The following is an 18615-nucleotide window of genomic DNA, read 5'->3' on the forward strand; positions in this document are numbered from 1 at the left end:
CCTCATTTTATGCTTCCGTGAGAGATACGAGACCGGTGCCAAGCACAGGTGACGCTCTTTAGCAATCACGACACCGGCCTCGCGCCGTTCCCTCACGGTTCTCGCCCCGCCCTGCTTGTAACACACTGAAAGTCATTATAGGACAGAAGATTAACGCAAATGGCTAGAACTTGTGAACTGACTTGCTATCTAAAGCGTGACGTGCCCTGTCTGGTAATGCTTGGCTCGCAGTTATATCCGCAGGCACTGCGGATAATCCATGGACGGATGGGTCAAGTAATAAAAATTAACATAATGAGTAATTGCAGGTGAAAACACAGTCAGTCGTGTCTTAAATTAATGTAACCGTTTGGGTGAAAACTGGATGTGTGTCAGTACATTCGGTCTGTGCGTTCGTCTGTGCGTTCGTTCCTAAAGTGACAGCAGCCTAATAAACCTGCTGCTGTCTGCCATTAATGTTATCAAGCAAGACAAAATCACTCACTGCTCCTGACTGAATAACTTTAGTATCTTTATAAGGATCATCAATCTATATTTAATTCATACAGTGAGGACTGTGCAGTGTTTTTACATTTGATTATTCAAATTCTGTATTATTTCTTGCTTGCTACTGTTAAATAGTTGTTAGTGCTTTCCGAATGCTTTAGCTATACATAGCAACTAAGAGCAACTCTCTCTTACATGTATCTAACTCCACTATTATTCTCACACTTCAAATGATTGCGTGTAAATTTTGTTTGTATTTTCAAATTACAAATTACTTATTAAAAAAAATGTTTTTATTTTGTATTTTATTTAAATACATTTGATGAATATGTATTTGTAATTTGTAACTAAATACTTTTTGATGTATTTGTGCCAATCTCTGCATACAAGTTTGGAATAACTTGAGGGTGAGTAAATGATGACAGAATTTTCATTTTTGAAAATACACAACATGCAGATCTAACAAGATTTCTCTAGATTTACAGGCTTATTTATATTCTACAATACAAGAAAAATGTCAATATTAAGTAATTCATCTCATGCTCCTTTTGTCCAGTTTTTACTGTTGCAGTATGTATGACATTATGAAAGTGTCACAAACACAATGCACTGCCTATCTTTTAGCTTAGGATTCATTATGATGTTAAAGTTCTTTACCAATGTTTTCATCCCGCCCTCACTGAGCATTTTTTTTTTTTTCTGGCAGACACATGCTTTGGTTCAGAAGGATAGACAACCCCCTCTGCTCTTATCTGCCCAGCGCTGGGCCAGCATGTTTACTAACAAAAATCAATATACCATTACATAAAGAGCCTAATTAATGGAGACAGCACTGTGGCCCAAACACACACACATGCACAAACCCCATCATATCAACTCATATACACAACTCCAAAAAAAATGTTCTTTGCAACTCAAACAAGATTTAGTCATTTAAGAGCAGAACTGTCTTTCTCATTAATAACACACAATGGGCCTCATTTATGAAACACAAGCAGAAAGAATTTTTATGTAAATCGTTTATAAAGCTGTTCCGACATAAATGTTCAGATTTATGAATGTGTTCGAATTTCAAAATTTTCTGTTTAACAGTCCTATCTAATAGGACAGAATAAGATAATACGATGGATAGAACTGTTAAACAAAGTAAACTGTGTACGAAAAACGTATTATAGCCTTTGCATTTTTATTATTAGTAATAAAAAAATCAAACACTATAATACTTTCTCATTTACCATCAGCATTCAGCAAATACGCATTTATATAATTTAAACAAATCTTTATTTCATTTCACAAACCTTGCAGACTTCTTCTGAAGTGTGCATTTGTAGCCTGCAAGAAAGCTTATATTCTGTGCATAACGGTTGGTCTGTGCAAACTGAATGTGGACACGAGTTCAGCAGCCACTAGAGACCCACAATCAACTTTAAACCCTTGATTTCAAACTAAACTCTACACACTATGTGCTGTATGTAAAATTAGTGTTACCTTGTCTTTATTTGAAAAAATATGATTCCTAGTGTGCACAAACTTACCAGATTACTGAATGCCCTGTTGGTTACAGTGTTTACTTCCTTTTATCCTTTTTTTTTTTAACAATTTCTTTACTTGTGAAAAATACTGTAATAGGATTTCAGAATCAAAAAGCTGAATCAATAAAGTGCATTCTGTTTTTTTACAGATTGTTAATTTTTCATCTTTTTTATTTCTAAATTATTAAATATTAAAATAAATATAAATTATAAATATATCGGTTTTATATCGGCCATCAGCCACAATCAATATCTGTCGACCACTAATCATAGCAACCAAAGCTTCTCGGCTGGAAAAACGCTGTGCCTCCAGCACTCTAAATCGCCCACAGCTGGACGTTTTCAGCTGGCTAAAAATGCTAAGGTGGACACACTGGAATTGAATATTTGAATTATATAACTGAATATTTTTTGTAAGGCAAATGGCCAATTAGTGTATTTTGCGTTTATACCAAACCTGAGAAGAGACTCCAGAAGTTTCCATAGCATTCCTGGACATGTAATTTACATATTTGTAATTCATAGACAGTGATGATGCTAATTATGAATGTGCGTGCATGCGCCCTATTTACAAATTATTGAAATTAATTAATGTACACACTTTTAACTATCAAATCTGATATTTACAATGCATTTGTGAAGAGAGTTTTTTATACAAGTTTCATGAATGAGGCCCAATGTTTACAGCCCATATGAACTCACTGCTGTTTAACATCTGTACCAATGACATAATCAACATCATCTTGCATGAAACAGCTGAGAAAAAGAGTCCAATAATGTTAAAGAGATCTATGTGTGTGTTTGTCCTCTGTCAGCTGGCTGCCACTTTTGAACTCTGATCGAATCAGCCTTATAAAACTCATGACAGTCGACCGCTCTCTGCAACTCAATAGAAAGAGATTTTAATTAGGTAACAGCAGCAAACACACACACACACACACACACACACACACACACACACACACGTGGCTGTGCACACTCATGCCATCTCCCCTGTAGCACTAGTTACTAAACACAAACTATTTTGGCTCTGAAAGAAGCATCTATTTAGAAATCATCCATAATTTCTCACAAGCGATAGCTGAAACTCTTGCCTTGTGCATTACATAGTGCTCTTTCACTATTAAAATCTTTCAGTATCTTTCACTATTAAAATCTTTGACTGTGTACATCTGTTCTTACATGCGAAATATTCTCCATTCCATAAGAAATTATTTTTGAAACGTGTTATAGCATGATATGACTGGGCCGTACATACAGTATAATTTTGTATTTGCTTGTATCATTAAATCATTCAGAAATTAATTAAAATGGTGATCTTATCCGCCATCGGTAACAGGTAGATTCAAACATTCAAAAGTGAACTACAGTAAAAATACCTACAGATCATCAAGTCAAATAATTAAGGCATATTTTTTCTGTTGTTTTTCACTAATGAACACAAAACTGACAGTTAAAGAATTATAATCATTTTTCACTTTATCAATTTGTTCTGGTCATCCAATTTCATTGAGCAAGCAGCGGTACAAAATATATATGATAATTTAGAGTATAACAAAACTGGGAAGTTTCATCTTTGACATTGATTGCTTTGGTATTAGATTTTTAGATTTGCTAAGTGGAAGCAGTGCAAAGAGCAGATTTGACTGAAGTGACAAGGGTTTTTTTGAAAGTCAGAATGTCTATGTTTTCTCTTGCTACATGATCACTCAGAGCAAATTTCTCTTACTACTGATTAAATGGAAAAAACGAAGTGAAGCTGGATCCAAGTGATTACAGAATGCTTTGACATGGAAAAGGGAAATCTCAGTCTCTCCCTTAAACCTAACATACAACCAAACTTGCCCTAACTTGCCCAAACTTGCCATATCCCACCTCAATAGCAGCAAAAGTGGTTTGCAATATAACATGAACACAGTAAGAACAGTTGTTGCTGTTGTTGTTGTTTTGTTTGTTTGTTTGTTTTTACTTAAGTACTTAGTGGGTAAAGACACTTAATATAAAGTATAACCAACTATTCTAATGATATGATCTTTAGGAAACGTAATTATCAAATTAAAACCATTACAATAATCACAATGTTGCATAATGTAATTTCACCAGCAATATCAGTGAATAGGCCTATAGTGTATTGTGAATATTTAATATTATGTCTAGACTTAATACTGGCAAGTTTTTTTTTTTTTTTTTAAACTCATGGTCTGTGTCTTTCCATTGTGGATAACTGTACGCGAAAAACACTAAAATAATGCTAAAGTTTCTGTAAATGTTTGCATAAATATCAGCAATTACACAAGATCTGTTCATAAATAATTTAATCATCATAACATGTATTCATGAGTGTTTATTTGTATACCATATCACTGAGTCCACAACAATTTGAATGAACACATTTGCAAATGAGAGGATATATTTGCTTTGAGGTTCATGAGACAAATATGGAAACTGTTCACTGTTCAAAATGGTCTTATTGCATTTGACCAGAGGCAAACAGGAGTGAGGTCATGGAGACAGTTATAACCAGGCCTCCCATCCTAAACAAACCACAAACAAAATGTAAGGTTTTGCCACATGGTTTGTTACTGACACAAACATCTCCCTGTAGAGAATACTTTAACTCCTCTGAATAAAATGAGCAATATTTTATTTGAGTAACACTGTAATGTTAAAGGGTTAGTTCACCCAAAAATGAAAATTGTATCATTAATTATTCACCCTCATGTCGTTCCACACCCGTAAGACCTTTGTTCATCTTCAGAACACAAATTAAGATATTTTTGATGAAATCCAAGAGGTATCTGTCTCCTCCATAGTCAGCAATTTAACTACTTCTTTTAAGGTCCAGAAAGGTACTAAAGGACATCGTTAAAATAGTCCATGTGACTGCAGTGGTTCAACCTTAATTTTATGAAGCTACAAGAATACTTTTTGTGCGCAAAAACAAAACAAAGATAATGACTTTATTGAACGATATCCTCTCTTTTGTGTCATTCTCTACCTTTCTGGGCCTTGACAGTGGTGGTTAAATTGCTGTCTATGGAGGAGTTAGATACCTCTCGGATTTCATCAAAAATATCTAAATTTGTGTTCCGAAGATGAACAAAGTTCTTACGGGTTTGGAACTACATGAGGGTGAGTAATTAATGACAGAATTTTCATTTTTGGGTAAACTAACCCTTTAAGGGCAATCTTGTATAATGTTAAGGCTGTTTTTCGAAAATTTGTATTCACTTTTAATGCATTAAGGTCCTCTAAATGAAAATATAATATTATAAAATAGATTGTTCCCATGCTCTGTGCTAAGTGGCCAAAAAGTCTTAATATTTTAACTATTTAATATCCATGTCGTAAAAATAGTAGACAACTGAGGCTGTACTATATTGTGAATGAAGCCACTTCATCCACTTAGTCATAACTATTTACATTAATTAGGGCTGGGCGATATGACGACATATATTGTTACCACGAAATAAAATATCTATCGTTAGAGACTTTGCTATATCGTATATATCGAAGTTTGTAAATATATTGCACTATTGACACTTCAGAGTGATGAAATGCATGAATGAGAACATAAAGAGCAGGACACGCTTGATGTTAAAAAGCGTTATAAGCGCAATATAACCTGAAAAGGAACTCGGTGCAGCAGCAGCACTTGTGCTGGCTAGCACACTGCCAAAGTGTGCGCACAGAAACCTGCCTCTCTCCGAAGGCGACTGCGAATTAGGGACGTGCTTGATGTTGAAGTGTTAATAAGCACAATAAGTAGGGGTGGGGAATAAACTGGTAGACACGATTAGCCGGTAGAAATTTGTCAACGGGTAGAGATTTTGGAATATCATCTCTGTCGCGGTTACGCTCACGTGAGGTTGCGATGCTGCGCGGTCACGAAAGTTTATCATTGCTAAGCAAATGCGGTTTAAAAACAAGTGGTTTTAAACCGTTAAAGCGCAATTAGCAGCGAAGGACAACCCATTTCAGCATATGCGCGCGCTCTCTAATAGACTGTTTCTCAGCGCTGTCTGAGACAGGGTTGCCAGGTTTTCACAAAAAAACCTGCCCAACTGCTCCTCAAACTAGCCCAATCGCATTTCAGGGGGGGTCCCACAGTAAAAATAGCGTTCCGGGGGGTAAAATTCACGTTTTTGGAGGGGCTCCCCTGGTAAAATTCACATTCCAGGGGCTAAATATCACGTTATTTTGGGTCGATTCAACCCGCGGACATGAAAAACCACAACAGTGCCCAAACCTGGAAAACCAAGGACTTGGCAACACTGGTCTGAGAGACGCGCGACATGAAGCCGCTGCTCATAGAGCGCGTGAGGACTGAACTGAGTGCATTTTGCCTCCTAATTGGGCTTAAACAGTTAAATACACAGCTAAATACACAAAGTGACCACGTTTTGCAAGTAAACAGAGCCATTTATGTCTTAAGTGAAGGTACAGTTGTGAAAGATAAGGCTTGAGCATAATAGATGCTCAAGCCTTAGAGGGCCATAGATAGTCAATCTTAAAGGGACAGCACCCAAATTTACCTGCTGTCATTATTAATGCTAATCAAACAACAACAACAACAACAACAACAAAAAAAGAGAGAAAATCTCTCACTGCTTGCTTTAATAAGAATAAATGTATATTTAATTTACTATGCATTGTTTTTTATACATTTGATTACTTTATACATTTTATGTAGTATTTCTAGTGCTTGAAGTTTTTCAGGTAGGTCTATTTTGTCTGTGTCTTTGCTCTATTGTAGTTTTTCTTTGCTCTTTCTTTACCACTGTTTACTTGTCTTCAGTAAGCTTGAAAGTTTTTTTAGGCTAGTATTAATTTTTTTTAATGATATTGAAAATGGTGATAAGAATTATGAAATTTCTTGAATTTTTTTTATATCATGAAAACCTTATTTAAAGCAAAAATAACTATATTGTGATATATATCGTTATTGTGATATAAAATTACTTAGATTGTGATAAAAGGTTTTGGTCATATCGCCCACCTCTAACATTAACTATGTCCATACATTGAAAGTTCATGCAATCAAAACGTTGATGCATCAAAAAGTACAAAAAGACCTTGAAAAGTAATCTATGTGAATCAAGCAATTTAAAAAAAGGCTTCTGGAGACTCAACCATGCAGGCTTGACAAGAGAGAACAAACTTCACTGGATTAAACCACTTGATGTGTTGATTATCTTTTTGTACTTTTAACGTGTCAAAGTTTTGCCTGTGTAGACTATCAATGGATTAACAAAAAATGAGTGAATCTGAAAATATATTCATTGTGTTCCAAAGATGAACAAAGGTCTTATGGGCTTGGAATGACAAGAAAAATTATTTCATTCAGAATTTTTATTTTTAACGGAACTAACCCTTTAATCCATTAATTAAATACCTTATTCCACTAAACATATAATATCTACTGTAGCTGATCATTATTGGACAGTTGTCAAACTATTGAAAAAAAAAAAATGCTTTTGGAGTTAGGAGACTCAGTATTTTAAAAGAATTAAAAAAAATGTGTTGGCCATCATTCACTTGTGTGTTACTGTTAAGTACATGAATGAGAATGATGTGGACATGGTCAATGACTACAAACAAATTTACTTTTTTAATTTCATTTATAATTAAGCCATTAAGAAAGCTTTTCTTTACCATTTATTGATAAGAATTAACAAAAATGTGTGTGCTTTGTGACTAGTTAAAAAGTCAAATAGCATAAAATTAAACCATTTTATTTGTAATTCATGAAACTGAAAAAAGAAAAAAAAAGTATTAAATAAATTTAACATAATGTGATCTTCCCTATTATACCAAAACAAAGGACCCACAAAGTTATGACATTAGCCGCGTTTCCACTGTCGGGCCAAAAGCGGGCATGCTAGTGCTTGCCAGGGCCAGTCGCATTTCCACTGTCACTTCTGGGGCTTGCTCGGGGCCAATGGCCAGGGTTTTTTGGCCCACCGAATACCTTGGTCCAAAGCAGGCCAGCTCGGGCTTGAGGGAGTGGTTACGAACAAAGGCGGAGTTTATCTGAGTCTGGAGACGGCAGCACCACGGATGATTTCATATAGGTTAACAGCTAACATCAGCATAAAAGACTTAAAAACATTTTAGCTCAAAACTCACTTTCAGACAGCAGCAAGTGTTTGAAATACCTTCTGTTTGTGATCTGATGTGGATTCTGATCACCGTAAAAGGCAGAAATATTTATATGCTTGCAAAAGACTATGCGCGCTAACCATTACCATAGTAAACGTGGTAAATACGACCACATGAAGAAATCAGACAAACCATATAGGCACAATCGTGTATTTATTTTATCAGTCGGTAACTTACGTCTCGTCTCTTTATACTGGATTATCTATTCAGCTACGCATATGTCATAAAATAAAGCAACTCCGGTTTTTCCGGAGCTTTCCTCTGTTTTTCTGGCTGAAAATATAACTGTTGGGACTGTCACTGGAGAGTGCTAAAGCTCCTCAGGTTGTATTTTGGTGGAAATTTTGTAGAAATGATCATTCTTTCTAAATGTGATGTAAACATACTGTCCTGTGACTACAAATAAACAGAAACAGACACAACTTGTCCTCTTTCTTTTGTGAAATAACGGCAAATACCACTTTATTTCTGTGACTAACGTGCAATCTTGACACAAATTAATTCATTATGATCAATGTATCACCTATTATTGAAAACTGAGGTAAAACATTGATGCTTGGGTTTTTAAATCTTTAAGTAGTCTAAACAACAAAAATGCCAACAAACGGCCATTTTTATTGTGTTCATTTTGCGATCTCACTAGTTTCCACTTTTCAGTGATTTCTTTTTGATTAGTTTTCTCATTTCTTGGTGAAATGATTTGTTTATGTGACGTTGTTCCAGAGAGGCGTGTTACGGGCGGGTTTTAGTGAAGTGCTGCGAAGCTTCTGGCCCGACGGTTAAAACACAGCGTGGTTTTGGGCTCAGTGCTACGGGTCCGAGGCAATTAGCCCAGCCTGGCCCGTTGAAAGCCCTGGCTCGCACTGGCCCGACAATGGAAAAGCGGCTATTGAGTGCCAACATCTATGTCACCTCCCACGAGCAGACATTGACAAAGGACATATAAGAATCTATGGCAGAAGTTCTCTACTACTAGAGTAAATAAATCATGCAGTTCGTGCCTGAATCATTGACTGCATTTAAAAGGGAATTTGTGCACCACTTCAAATATGAGAAAACACTTACAAAGACCTACCGTCTAAACAACACAAGAACCAACATTTCTATAATAACCAGGCCCAATATCAGCCTGATTATCAGATCCTGCAGAGTTTAGCTCCAACACTGATAAAAACTCACCTGCCTGTAGCTTCCTAACTTCAGACCTTAATTAGCTTGTTCAGGTGTGTTTGTTTAGGGTTGAAGCAAAACTCTGCAGGACTGTGGCTCACCAGGACCAACGTTCGCAACCCCTGGACTATAAGATACCCTTTCAGTGTAATCAGTCATTCCAGGTTTCTGTCCAAAGACTTTTATGTCTTCCAGATTCAACTTTTCCAGATACTTTTATGTTAACAGATTTGGATGCAGTGTCTTACCTCTGTGTAGTCAAAGTCTGAGAGTGGAGCTATACTTTTTATGTACTCTGCTCTAGGCTGATTGGACGGGTTGGCGATTGACACAGGGGGTGTTAAGGTGCTCATAGCAGATATTATCGTCTGGAAAATAGAAACATAGATGTAAAAGCAGGATGAACATGGGATAAATTAAACCAAATTAATCAGCTAGACAAAACTGCTGGAGACCAAACAAAAACATTAAACTGGACACAATTTTTATTCGCAAAAATGACTTACCACAATGGCGTCCTTAACATTTTTCCGGATATCCAAGATTTTTTGCTTCTTTTCTCTGAGCAGAAGAGGAGGAAAATAGGAGGAAACGGTCATTAAAAAATGAATGACATAATCTTAAAATTAGTAGTGTCATAATAATTCTCCATAAATTAGGAATGTGACTGTAATATTACTCAAAGGTGGGCCTTATCAAAGGCCAAACTGTGGTTATAAGGTGTCATAAGCCACAACAGAGCACATTCTGCACACAGTGTGACCTCATCCTGATAGTGAACATTGAAATAACAGCACCTAACTCTTATATAAAATCAATCCAGTTATTATCTAATTGTTTTATTTGTCTTTGAGATAAGGCCCAATGGTACTGTCTAGGTAAGCAGCCCAAAAAATGAGATCCAAAAATGCTGCATGCGCAAAAAATGTACGTCTATGTACGCAGTCCAAAAACTGATGCTGAAAAATGTTGCATACACCTATACCCCAAATTGCTGTATAGGTGGGCGCTCAAATTTGAGACTCGGAAATGTTGCATGCGTCTATGATGAGCAAAAATGAGGCCCAAAAATGCTGCACACGCCTATGATGCCCAAAAATGCTGTCTAGGTAGGCAGCTCACTAGGTTTAGCGACAGCCATAAAAACGCACCGGACGCAGAGGCGTACATCTGAAGCCCGTCAACATTCTAACATCCTCAACATACATGGATGCCGCATCCGTTATAATAAACACAGTAAAGGCCCAGTGTCAGTAAATAACGTTAAATAATCACACACTCACTCTGCGTTAAAGCCGTTGACGTGCAGGATCCGCATCTGCTTGACTATAGTGCTCTTCCCGGATTCCCCAGCGCCTTAAAATCATAAAAAAAAGTCATGAGATAATATATAGCCTAAATATGAGTTCTTCCAGGGCCATGAAGAAATGATCCATCCCTCCATGATGATGATGATGATGAAGATATATCCATATCTCTGATCAGATGATGTTGACACATATCTGTTTTGTTATTAATGTATCAGTTATAGATTCCTGTCTTACCTAATAAGAGCAGGCGATGTGTGGCTTTATACGCCTGTCTCTCTTTCTGTAACTGTTTCTCGATCTTTTTATTCGCCTCTCGTTGCGCCTTCTCGTCGATGCGCTGATCTTCTGTCTTGCTGTTGCCCAAACATCCCATGTTCAAAAGCCTCTTACTCCTCAAACACACAATAAATAATAATTATATCTCAAATATCTCCTATAATGATTATTTAAAATTTATCAGGCTGATAAATAGGGCGAGAAATCCGTCCGCCACGGAAAAAAAAAAAGGTTTCGCTTTGACCTCTTCACACACCCGAGCGACAGATTCAGTCGGATCTCCTCGATATATTCATGATCAATGTATGAAAATCAGACATGAAGCGACTGAAGCTCAGATCATCTCTCTCTCTCTCTCTCTCTCTCTCTCTCGCTATTTTGCTGTAATGTGTCTGTGTTTGTGTCTTTAACTCAGCACTGCCTCTCTCTGCACTTACAGGAAGTGACACTCCACACTCAACCTGCTGATCCCAGGTCAGCCTCTCATATCCCCACTATATCACTGCATTTAAAGCTTATGCAATCATTCATCATTAAAGGCGTCATTCATAAGTGAGTTTGTTACAGAGTCCTTCACAACAAATACTTCACAACACAACAAAACATAAAAAAAATGCAATATATAGCCATTCCAGTTTTATTCTATTAATTATCTTTCACTATTACTGGTGTTTCCAAAACAAACAAAAAGCAACATGTTGATTTCATTCTACCTTTTATTTTTCTTCTGGGCAAACAAGGTTAATTGTAACACTTTTACTCTAGTGCACATTTCTCATGGTATATGTCAATTTCTGTTTTGAAAAAAAAAAGTGATAGTGATAGCAGGGATACCACTATATTGGTAAGAATTTTTGTAATTAGGTTCATTTAGACTTATAAATACACTGAGAGACTTCTTGTATGACAACTGGCCCCAGTTTTCTTTTTGAGGTCAAAAGAGAACAGATGCCTGTTCCATAAACCAAGTTTGTAAAATAAGCTAGGCTTTTTTTTCTTTTTTCTTTTTTTTAGTTAGCCTGACTTATTGTCAGTTTATTTTGATCCATAAAGCAAATTTATCATAGCTTAAGCTCAGTTACTCTGACAACTTATTCAGTTCAAAAATAAATATACAGAACACAGACAATCAGATTGTTTTAAATATATGAAGACATTTCTCTCTGGTTTTGTTTCTGGCAGCTGTAGTACCTTTTATGGTTATTAGTAGAACATTAGAAAATTACAGTATACAAAAATGCTTTTTAAAGCAGAAGTTAAAATCACTAAATTTAAAAATGAAAATAAATAAAAGCACAGACGAAATTTTAACTGGTAAGAGGAACACACATTAACTCATCTGAGCTTTGTAATTAGGCTACATTTGATTTACCCCATTACAATATAGTTCCTTTAGAGTTACTGCTATCATAAAATACACTTACTTGTAGTTTTAAAATTCTACATAAGCCACATTTAATGTCCAACAACAAATATTTTAGCAAAATGTATATTTTAGTCAGAATTATTGATCTCCATTTGGTGAGCATGTGCACAGCAGCGCTGGTTCACTGTGAAGTTCAGTGGAGACTCGATTGCATAAGCCTTGCATACTCATGACAGCAAAATGGAAATTTTCCATGACTTTCCAACATTTACAGATGGACAATATACCTGTGAAATGTAAGTTATGCACTGAGGAAAACACCACGTCTCAAACACATTAAACAGCACAAAATATATATGCTGTTTGCTTTGGTGGATCGATTTGATCCATGATCGACCTTTAGGGCTGCTTAAGAATAGTGTGCACATCAAATGATCTTGACTCATTCAACCTGGGTCAAAATAGTGGGAATGTGTGAACACTTAAATTGTCCTTTATGGAAATGCTTTAACCCAGACTGATTTTTTAGGCTAATTTAAGTCAGACTTCGGACTGTAATCCCCAATTTTCTTAGCACATTTTATGGAACAGGCCTCAGAAGATAGTCTGTGTTGATAACAAGCTAAAGTTTCAATGCTCCAAAACTAATGTCAGATATGTCTTGGGGGGAAAATGGCACATTGCAAATAAGATGGATGCCATGCAAACTACGTTTTTACTTTGCATAACATTGTCTACAGCACAACACTGTGTATAACTAAAAATAAAGACAGCTGCATATGGTGAAACAGTGATGACACAATAAAAAGGAGGCTAGTAAGAAAGTGAAATTGAATAAAAAAATTTTTTTTCATTACAACATTATCCACCTCCAGTCCTTACTGCAGCATTAGTCAAATGTAAAGAGTGCTGAAGCACATGGACATAATGAAATATTTATGTGGCAAAGTACCTTCTTAATCATCCAAACTAATGCAAGTTTACTGTTTGTTAATGCCTTCAAATGCCAGTACATACATTGTGATATATGTTCTGAATGTTTGGAGGATGATTCTTATCACACCAGGATACACAGAAGTGAACACTAGAACAATGGGAAGATTTTTAAATGTAAAATATATGAAAATTAGATGCAAAATTCATCTTAAAGAGTTCCAAGGCCAGGAATAGTGTCCAATTAATGCAAATGATGGGTACTGACACTACTGAATATGATTTGAGACTAGTATGCAGGATGGAAACTCTGGCTTTACTGATAAAGAGCCTGAGTCTCCCCCTGGTGGACATTAGACATGGCAGAATTTGCAATTAATGGATCTCTTTCTTTATTATGGTGCATTATTCTCAGTTGTTTTTACCATATCTATGGTAATTCTAGGTTTATGGGTGTTTTGTTTGGAAACATTCATGTATATAAATTATTTCTCACACTTTTGTGCGTGGTCATGTACTCTAGGAGGCAGTATAGGGGCTTTAATTTTGGGGTTAAAATCATTCCGTTATTCCAAATAAATAATAATTATCCATAAATAAATGTAAAGAGATTCACAAAAATTAAACAAATTCACAAATAAATAGAATGAGATCCACAAATATATGTTAGGAGTTTCACAAAAATGAGTTAATTTCTCAAATTTGCAAATAAAAAAATTACAAATTTGTTTTATGCCATAAACACAACTCTGCCTGGCATTCATTTGTGAATCGCTTCCTGTGCATTCACTTTTAATCGTGAAAGTGAAAGTGCCCTTTTAGGTTGGAACGTTATTTCTATGGAGATCATGTCAATCCAATCATGTTACAGTTATATAAGTAAATATGTTTATTGGAACAGAATCCTTGTCACAATACATAATCAAGTTACTGAATTTAGTCTGCCAATTAATGTATACACTCAACGTAAAAAATTATATGATCAATAAGTCGACATTTTTAAAAAAAATATATATATATTTTTACAACTTATTTCAGCCAGTTTATTGTACTTTGTTGATTGTACTTAAAATTTAGGGCAGCAACTCAACTCAGCAATTTTATTTTATTTATTTATTTATTTATTTTTTTACAGTGCTGCCTGTATTAGGAAGACAGAATACATGGTCTAGTTCAGGGGTTCCCAAACAAATTCCTGGAGCCTCCCCAACACTGCATGTTTTCTATAGCTGTGTCTCATTTCGAAGGCTGCGTCCTCTGGAGGTCGCATTCGAAGGTTGCATACGTCATTGAGGCTGTATCATTTCAGAAAAGTAAGTAGGACACTCCGAATGTGACTTTCGAATGCAGCCTTCTTTCACAGGAATTCGGAGGATGCATGAGGTGTATCCTTCGCTGCTGCAGATAGCCCACAATTCTTTGCATCGCTGTTAACAACCGTCATTTATTTGAAGAAAAAAAAATAAATAAATGGCGGCGTCTGCAAATGTACATACAAGCGAAGATGTGTTTAAATTTAAGTAGTTTCATGCTTGTTTTCGTTTTAAACTTTGTTCTACTTAATATCCTCCTCCTTTGTCTCTGTAACAGTTATCTGTTGTACATATGCCAGCTCATCAAGCATTAGCCAAAATAAAACAAGTAAATACATTTTCTTTTCAAATTACTTTACAAATTTATAAATAATTTTCATTCATTTGCTGAGAGCACAACGACACTGCCGTGAACGTGTTGGCATAGCAACATGATACTTCCTGTTTCCTTTGCTGCCTGTGTGTCCTACGAAGGACGTCTTGTTTAATTCTGGTTAAGGACACTCCATATACTGCATCCTTCACAGGATTCGTCCTCTTGAGGATGCAGCCTTCGAAATGAAATGAAATGAGAAACAGCTCATGCAGAGATTGTATATTATAGGGAGATGAGAGGGTCTGTATCTCTTACCATTGGAGAAAGCGTAACGGCTAAATTAATCATGTGCGGCACCTCTCAGCCTATCGTGTAATGGCAGTGACATCAGTCGCAACATTCCCTAGTCTGCCTTCTCTTAAAAAAATACATTTTTATCAAGCTAAAATCTATATATAGTTCCCAACGGAAGTATAGTTTAGTGTAAAACATGCTGAAGATTAGCAAACAGGCTATCAATTAATTAAATGATTAGCTATTTCCCCACAAAAGCTGTTTAATCAGCATAGTGAGGCCTCTCATCCATTGAAAAACAGCCTCTGGTCTCCTTCACTGCGTTCCGCCAGAGGCGGAGCGTTAGCATTAGCCGTTACGCTTTTTTGGCTAAAGTTTGCAGGCTTGTCTTCCAGTGGCTTTAGCTCATGTCTCCTTAATCAAACACACCTGATTCAGATCATCAGCTCATTAGTCAAGACTCCAAGACCTGAAATGGGTGTGTCAGACAAAGGAGACATGCAAAATGTGCAGTGTTGGGGAGGCTCCAGGAATGTGTTTGGGAACCCCTGGTCTAGTTGGTTGTACATCCTCATACATTTGACTTATATCAGTGGTGTCCAATCCTGCTCTTGGAGGGCCACTGTCCTGTAGAGTTTAACTCCAACCCCAATTAAACACACCTGAACCAGCTAATCAAGGTCTTACTATGCATACCAGAACACATCCTGGTTGGTGTGTTGAGGCAAGTTGGAACTAAATTCTTCAGGACAGTGGCCCTACAGGAGCAGTTTGGACACCCATGACTTAAATGGAGAAAAGTTTACATGTCACTTGAAAGCCAAGTGGAGCTCACTGCAAAGCCAAATGGGTGGATCTTGACCTAGTCAAGCTCCATCTCTGTGGACCTAAGGTGTGGAGCTTAACTAATTAAGTAAGTTTAGGGATAGGGTTAAGGTGTGGTTGGACCTTCCAGCTGCAAGTGGTGCTCAATGCAGAGCCAAATGACATCCAGCTCCCCCTCTCTAGATGTAATGGTTACAGCCTGACCAAGTTATGTTTAAGGATAGGGTTATGGGTAAGGTTAGAGTGTGCCTAGAGAATGGCCATTATGCCCAGAGAGGGGGAGCTGGATGTCCAGCTCCACCCACTGGCTCTGCAGTAAGCAGCCTCTTTCTAGCTCCACCAATGAAGCCCTGCTCACACTACCTGTGACAAAGTTACATGATCCCATTAATTTCAATAGAGAGCTGGCGATTTCCAGTGTCACAAGCAACATTATCTTTTGGAGACAGAATGTAGGCATCCAGCGATGTGAAAAAGTTGAGATAAAGGTTTAACTTTATGCAAAATTAAGTGTGATGAGTGACTTTTGGGAGCAAAAACCAATAGGAGTGAAGTTAGTGGAGCACAGTGATCCATCACTACATCCTGTAGTGGGGTTGTGGCAAGCAGGACAGGGCCGAGAGCCATGAGAATGGAGTGAAACTGGTCCCGTGAGTGTTAATGAGTGCACCTGCACGCCACACCAGTCTTGAGTCCCAAGTGACGACACTGCAAGACAGAGAACCAGATCTGGAACTTTGTTGTTTTGTTTTAGTTTATGTGGCAGTCGTTTTGTTGTGTCTGTTTATTTAATTAAAGTTTTATGTTGAACGTTTGCCGGTCCTGCCTCCTTCTTCCCTGAATGTGAACTTTGTTAAATTGGTGCCTGTTACATCGCCTTGCCTCGTTTGTCCTTACCCCCATGACCCCTCCCCCCAGTCTGGGGTGGGGGAGTAGAGCCAGAGATTGTATATTATAGGGAGATGAGAGGGTCTGAATCTCTTACCATTGGAGAAAGCATAACGGCTAACTTAATCACGTGCGGCACCTCTCAGCCTATCGTGTAATGGCCTCTGGTCTCTTTTCCTGTGTACTGCCAGTACCGCCCATGCGTACCGCCACAGCCAGAGCGTTGGCATTAGCCGTTACGCTTTTTTGGCTAACGGTTGTGGGCTTGCCTTCCAGGGGCTTTGGTAGAGCCTTCAAAGGGCAATGGGGGTATGTAGCAAGCAAGGCGGGGCCAACAGCCATGGGAACAGAGTGAAGTGTGTGGCACGGGTGTTAATGAGTCTTAATAGAACAGAATAGAAAGTTATAATGCTGTGGTGCATTTGCAAGACCACAAATTGTTGGTACTACATAAGTCTAAGAAATTTATTTTTTACTATTAATTTATTTATTAAATCTTATCGCTGATACACTTAAAAAAAACAAAAAACACTGTGATCCACGTTGTGCATAACACCCTTTACCCATAGTAAAATGATGGTCCTTTCATCAAATACTGATTTAATATATGAATAATGGGACAATGTTGTGCATATCTTGCATTTATATCAATGAATTAAGTGAGCACGTAAAAATGCTGACAATAATGTATTAGAAAGTGAACTTTTCTCTAAAAAGAAATTGTGTACCAGTACCATGTAATTAACTGACTAAGTAATTAATGTGTACATTAATGTACAGTTCTGGTTCCAAAACATGAGAGAATGCAAACACAGTAATTGGCAGAATTGTTTTAAATAACTTTGAGACTTTGCTCTTTATTGACCACTTCTCTAAGAATAGAAGCTCAGAGATTACAAGCACCTCCCCGTCGAACACAATATTGAATCGGATTATGACAGTGTAAAAACTGGTGTTTGTGAGAGTGTTTCTTGCTCACATCCTAAACTTTAATAACTTTAGAACTTTATTTTGTTGTTTTCTCTTATCTTAAACAGGGTACAAATAAATTACTACTTAGTTTGTCTTCAGCTCATCATTTAATTGAAAGTATTCAGGGCAAAATAAATTCAAAGGGTGAAATCAAACTATATTAAAAAATAAGATTAATCACTTTTCAAAGTAATGAAAGTTTATACAGTACATACTGATAATATAATTAATAGCCAGTGGTTTTAAGCTAACCCTAATTGCTGAAATACTCTTTTTTAGTCTCTTCCTGAGGAGTCAGCTATGGATTTGTGTCACCACCAGTGCAGAGATTGCTCAATATTGGCAGTCGGTGCATGTGAGTGCATCTGCACCCACTGTGAGGTGAAGACTTTTGGACAATGGCCTGGTGTGAAGACGGGTAGCAAAGAAACCACATCTCTCTAAGAACAACATCAAGGACAGAATGAAATTCTGCAGGAAGTACAAGGATTGGACAGCAGAAGACTGGTGCAAAGTCATTTTCTCTAATGAATCCCTCTTCCGACTGTTTGGGACATCTGGAAAATCAATTGTCCAGAGAAGAAAAGGTGAATGCTACCATGAGTCCTGTGTTGTGCCAACAGTCAAGCATCCTGAGACCATCCATGTATGGGGTTCCTTTTTTTGGCTCTCTCACAATTCTGTCCAAAGACTCTGCCATGAATTTAGAATGGCATCAAAACAACATGCAAGAGCAATTTCTCCCAACAATCCAGGAGCAATATGGTGATGA

General features: G+C 37.0%; 1 protein-coding gene across 2 annotated transcripts in view; it reads right to left on the reverse strand.

Moving 5' to 3' along the window:
* The window catches only part of gnal (guanine nucleotide binding protein (G protein), alpha activating activity polypeptide, olfactory type), a 150174-nt gene that overhangs the window by 129022 nt on the left and 2537 nt on the right, over positions 1–18615 (reverse strand). The window contains exons 1-4 of one of the 2 annotated variants that reach the window (XM_051882746.1): positions 10895–11362; positions 10634–10706; positions 9857–9911; positions 9599–9718 (exon numbers count right to left, since the gene is read on the reverse strand). In XM_051882746.1, the coding sequence (XP_051738706.1) occupies positions 9599–9718; positions 9857–9911; positions 10634–10706; positions 10895–11033 (387 nt within the window). In that variant the 5' untranslated portion in view covers positions 11034–11362. Of the gene's footprint in view, positions 1–9598; positions 9719–9856; positions 9912–10633; positions 10707–10894; positions 11363–18615 lie in introns of those variants that run through there. The other variant, XM_051882747.1, reaches the window with a different exon arrangement.

Source organism: Ctenopharyngodon idella, chromosome 23 (assembly GCF_019924925.1).
Source record: "Ctenopharyngodon idella isolate HZGC_01 chromosome 23, HZGC01, whole genome shotgun sequence".
Lineage (NCBI taxonomy): Eukaryota > Metazoa > Chordata > Actinopteri > Cypriniformes > Xenocyprididae > Ctenopharyngodon > Ctenopharyngodon idella.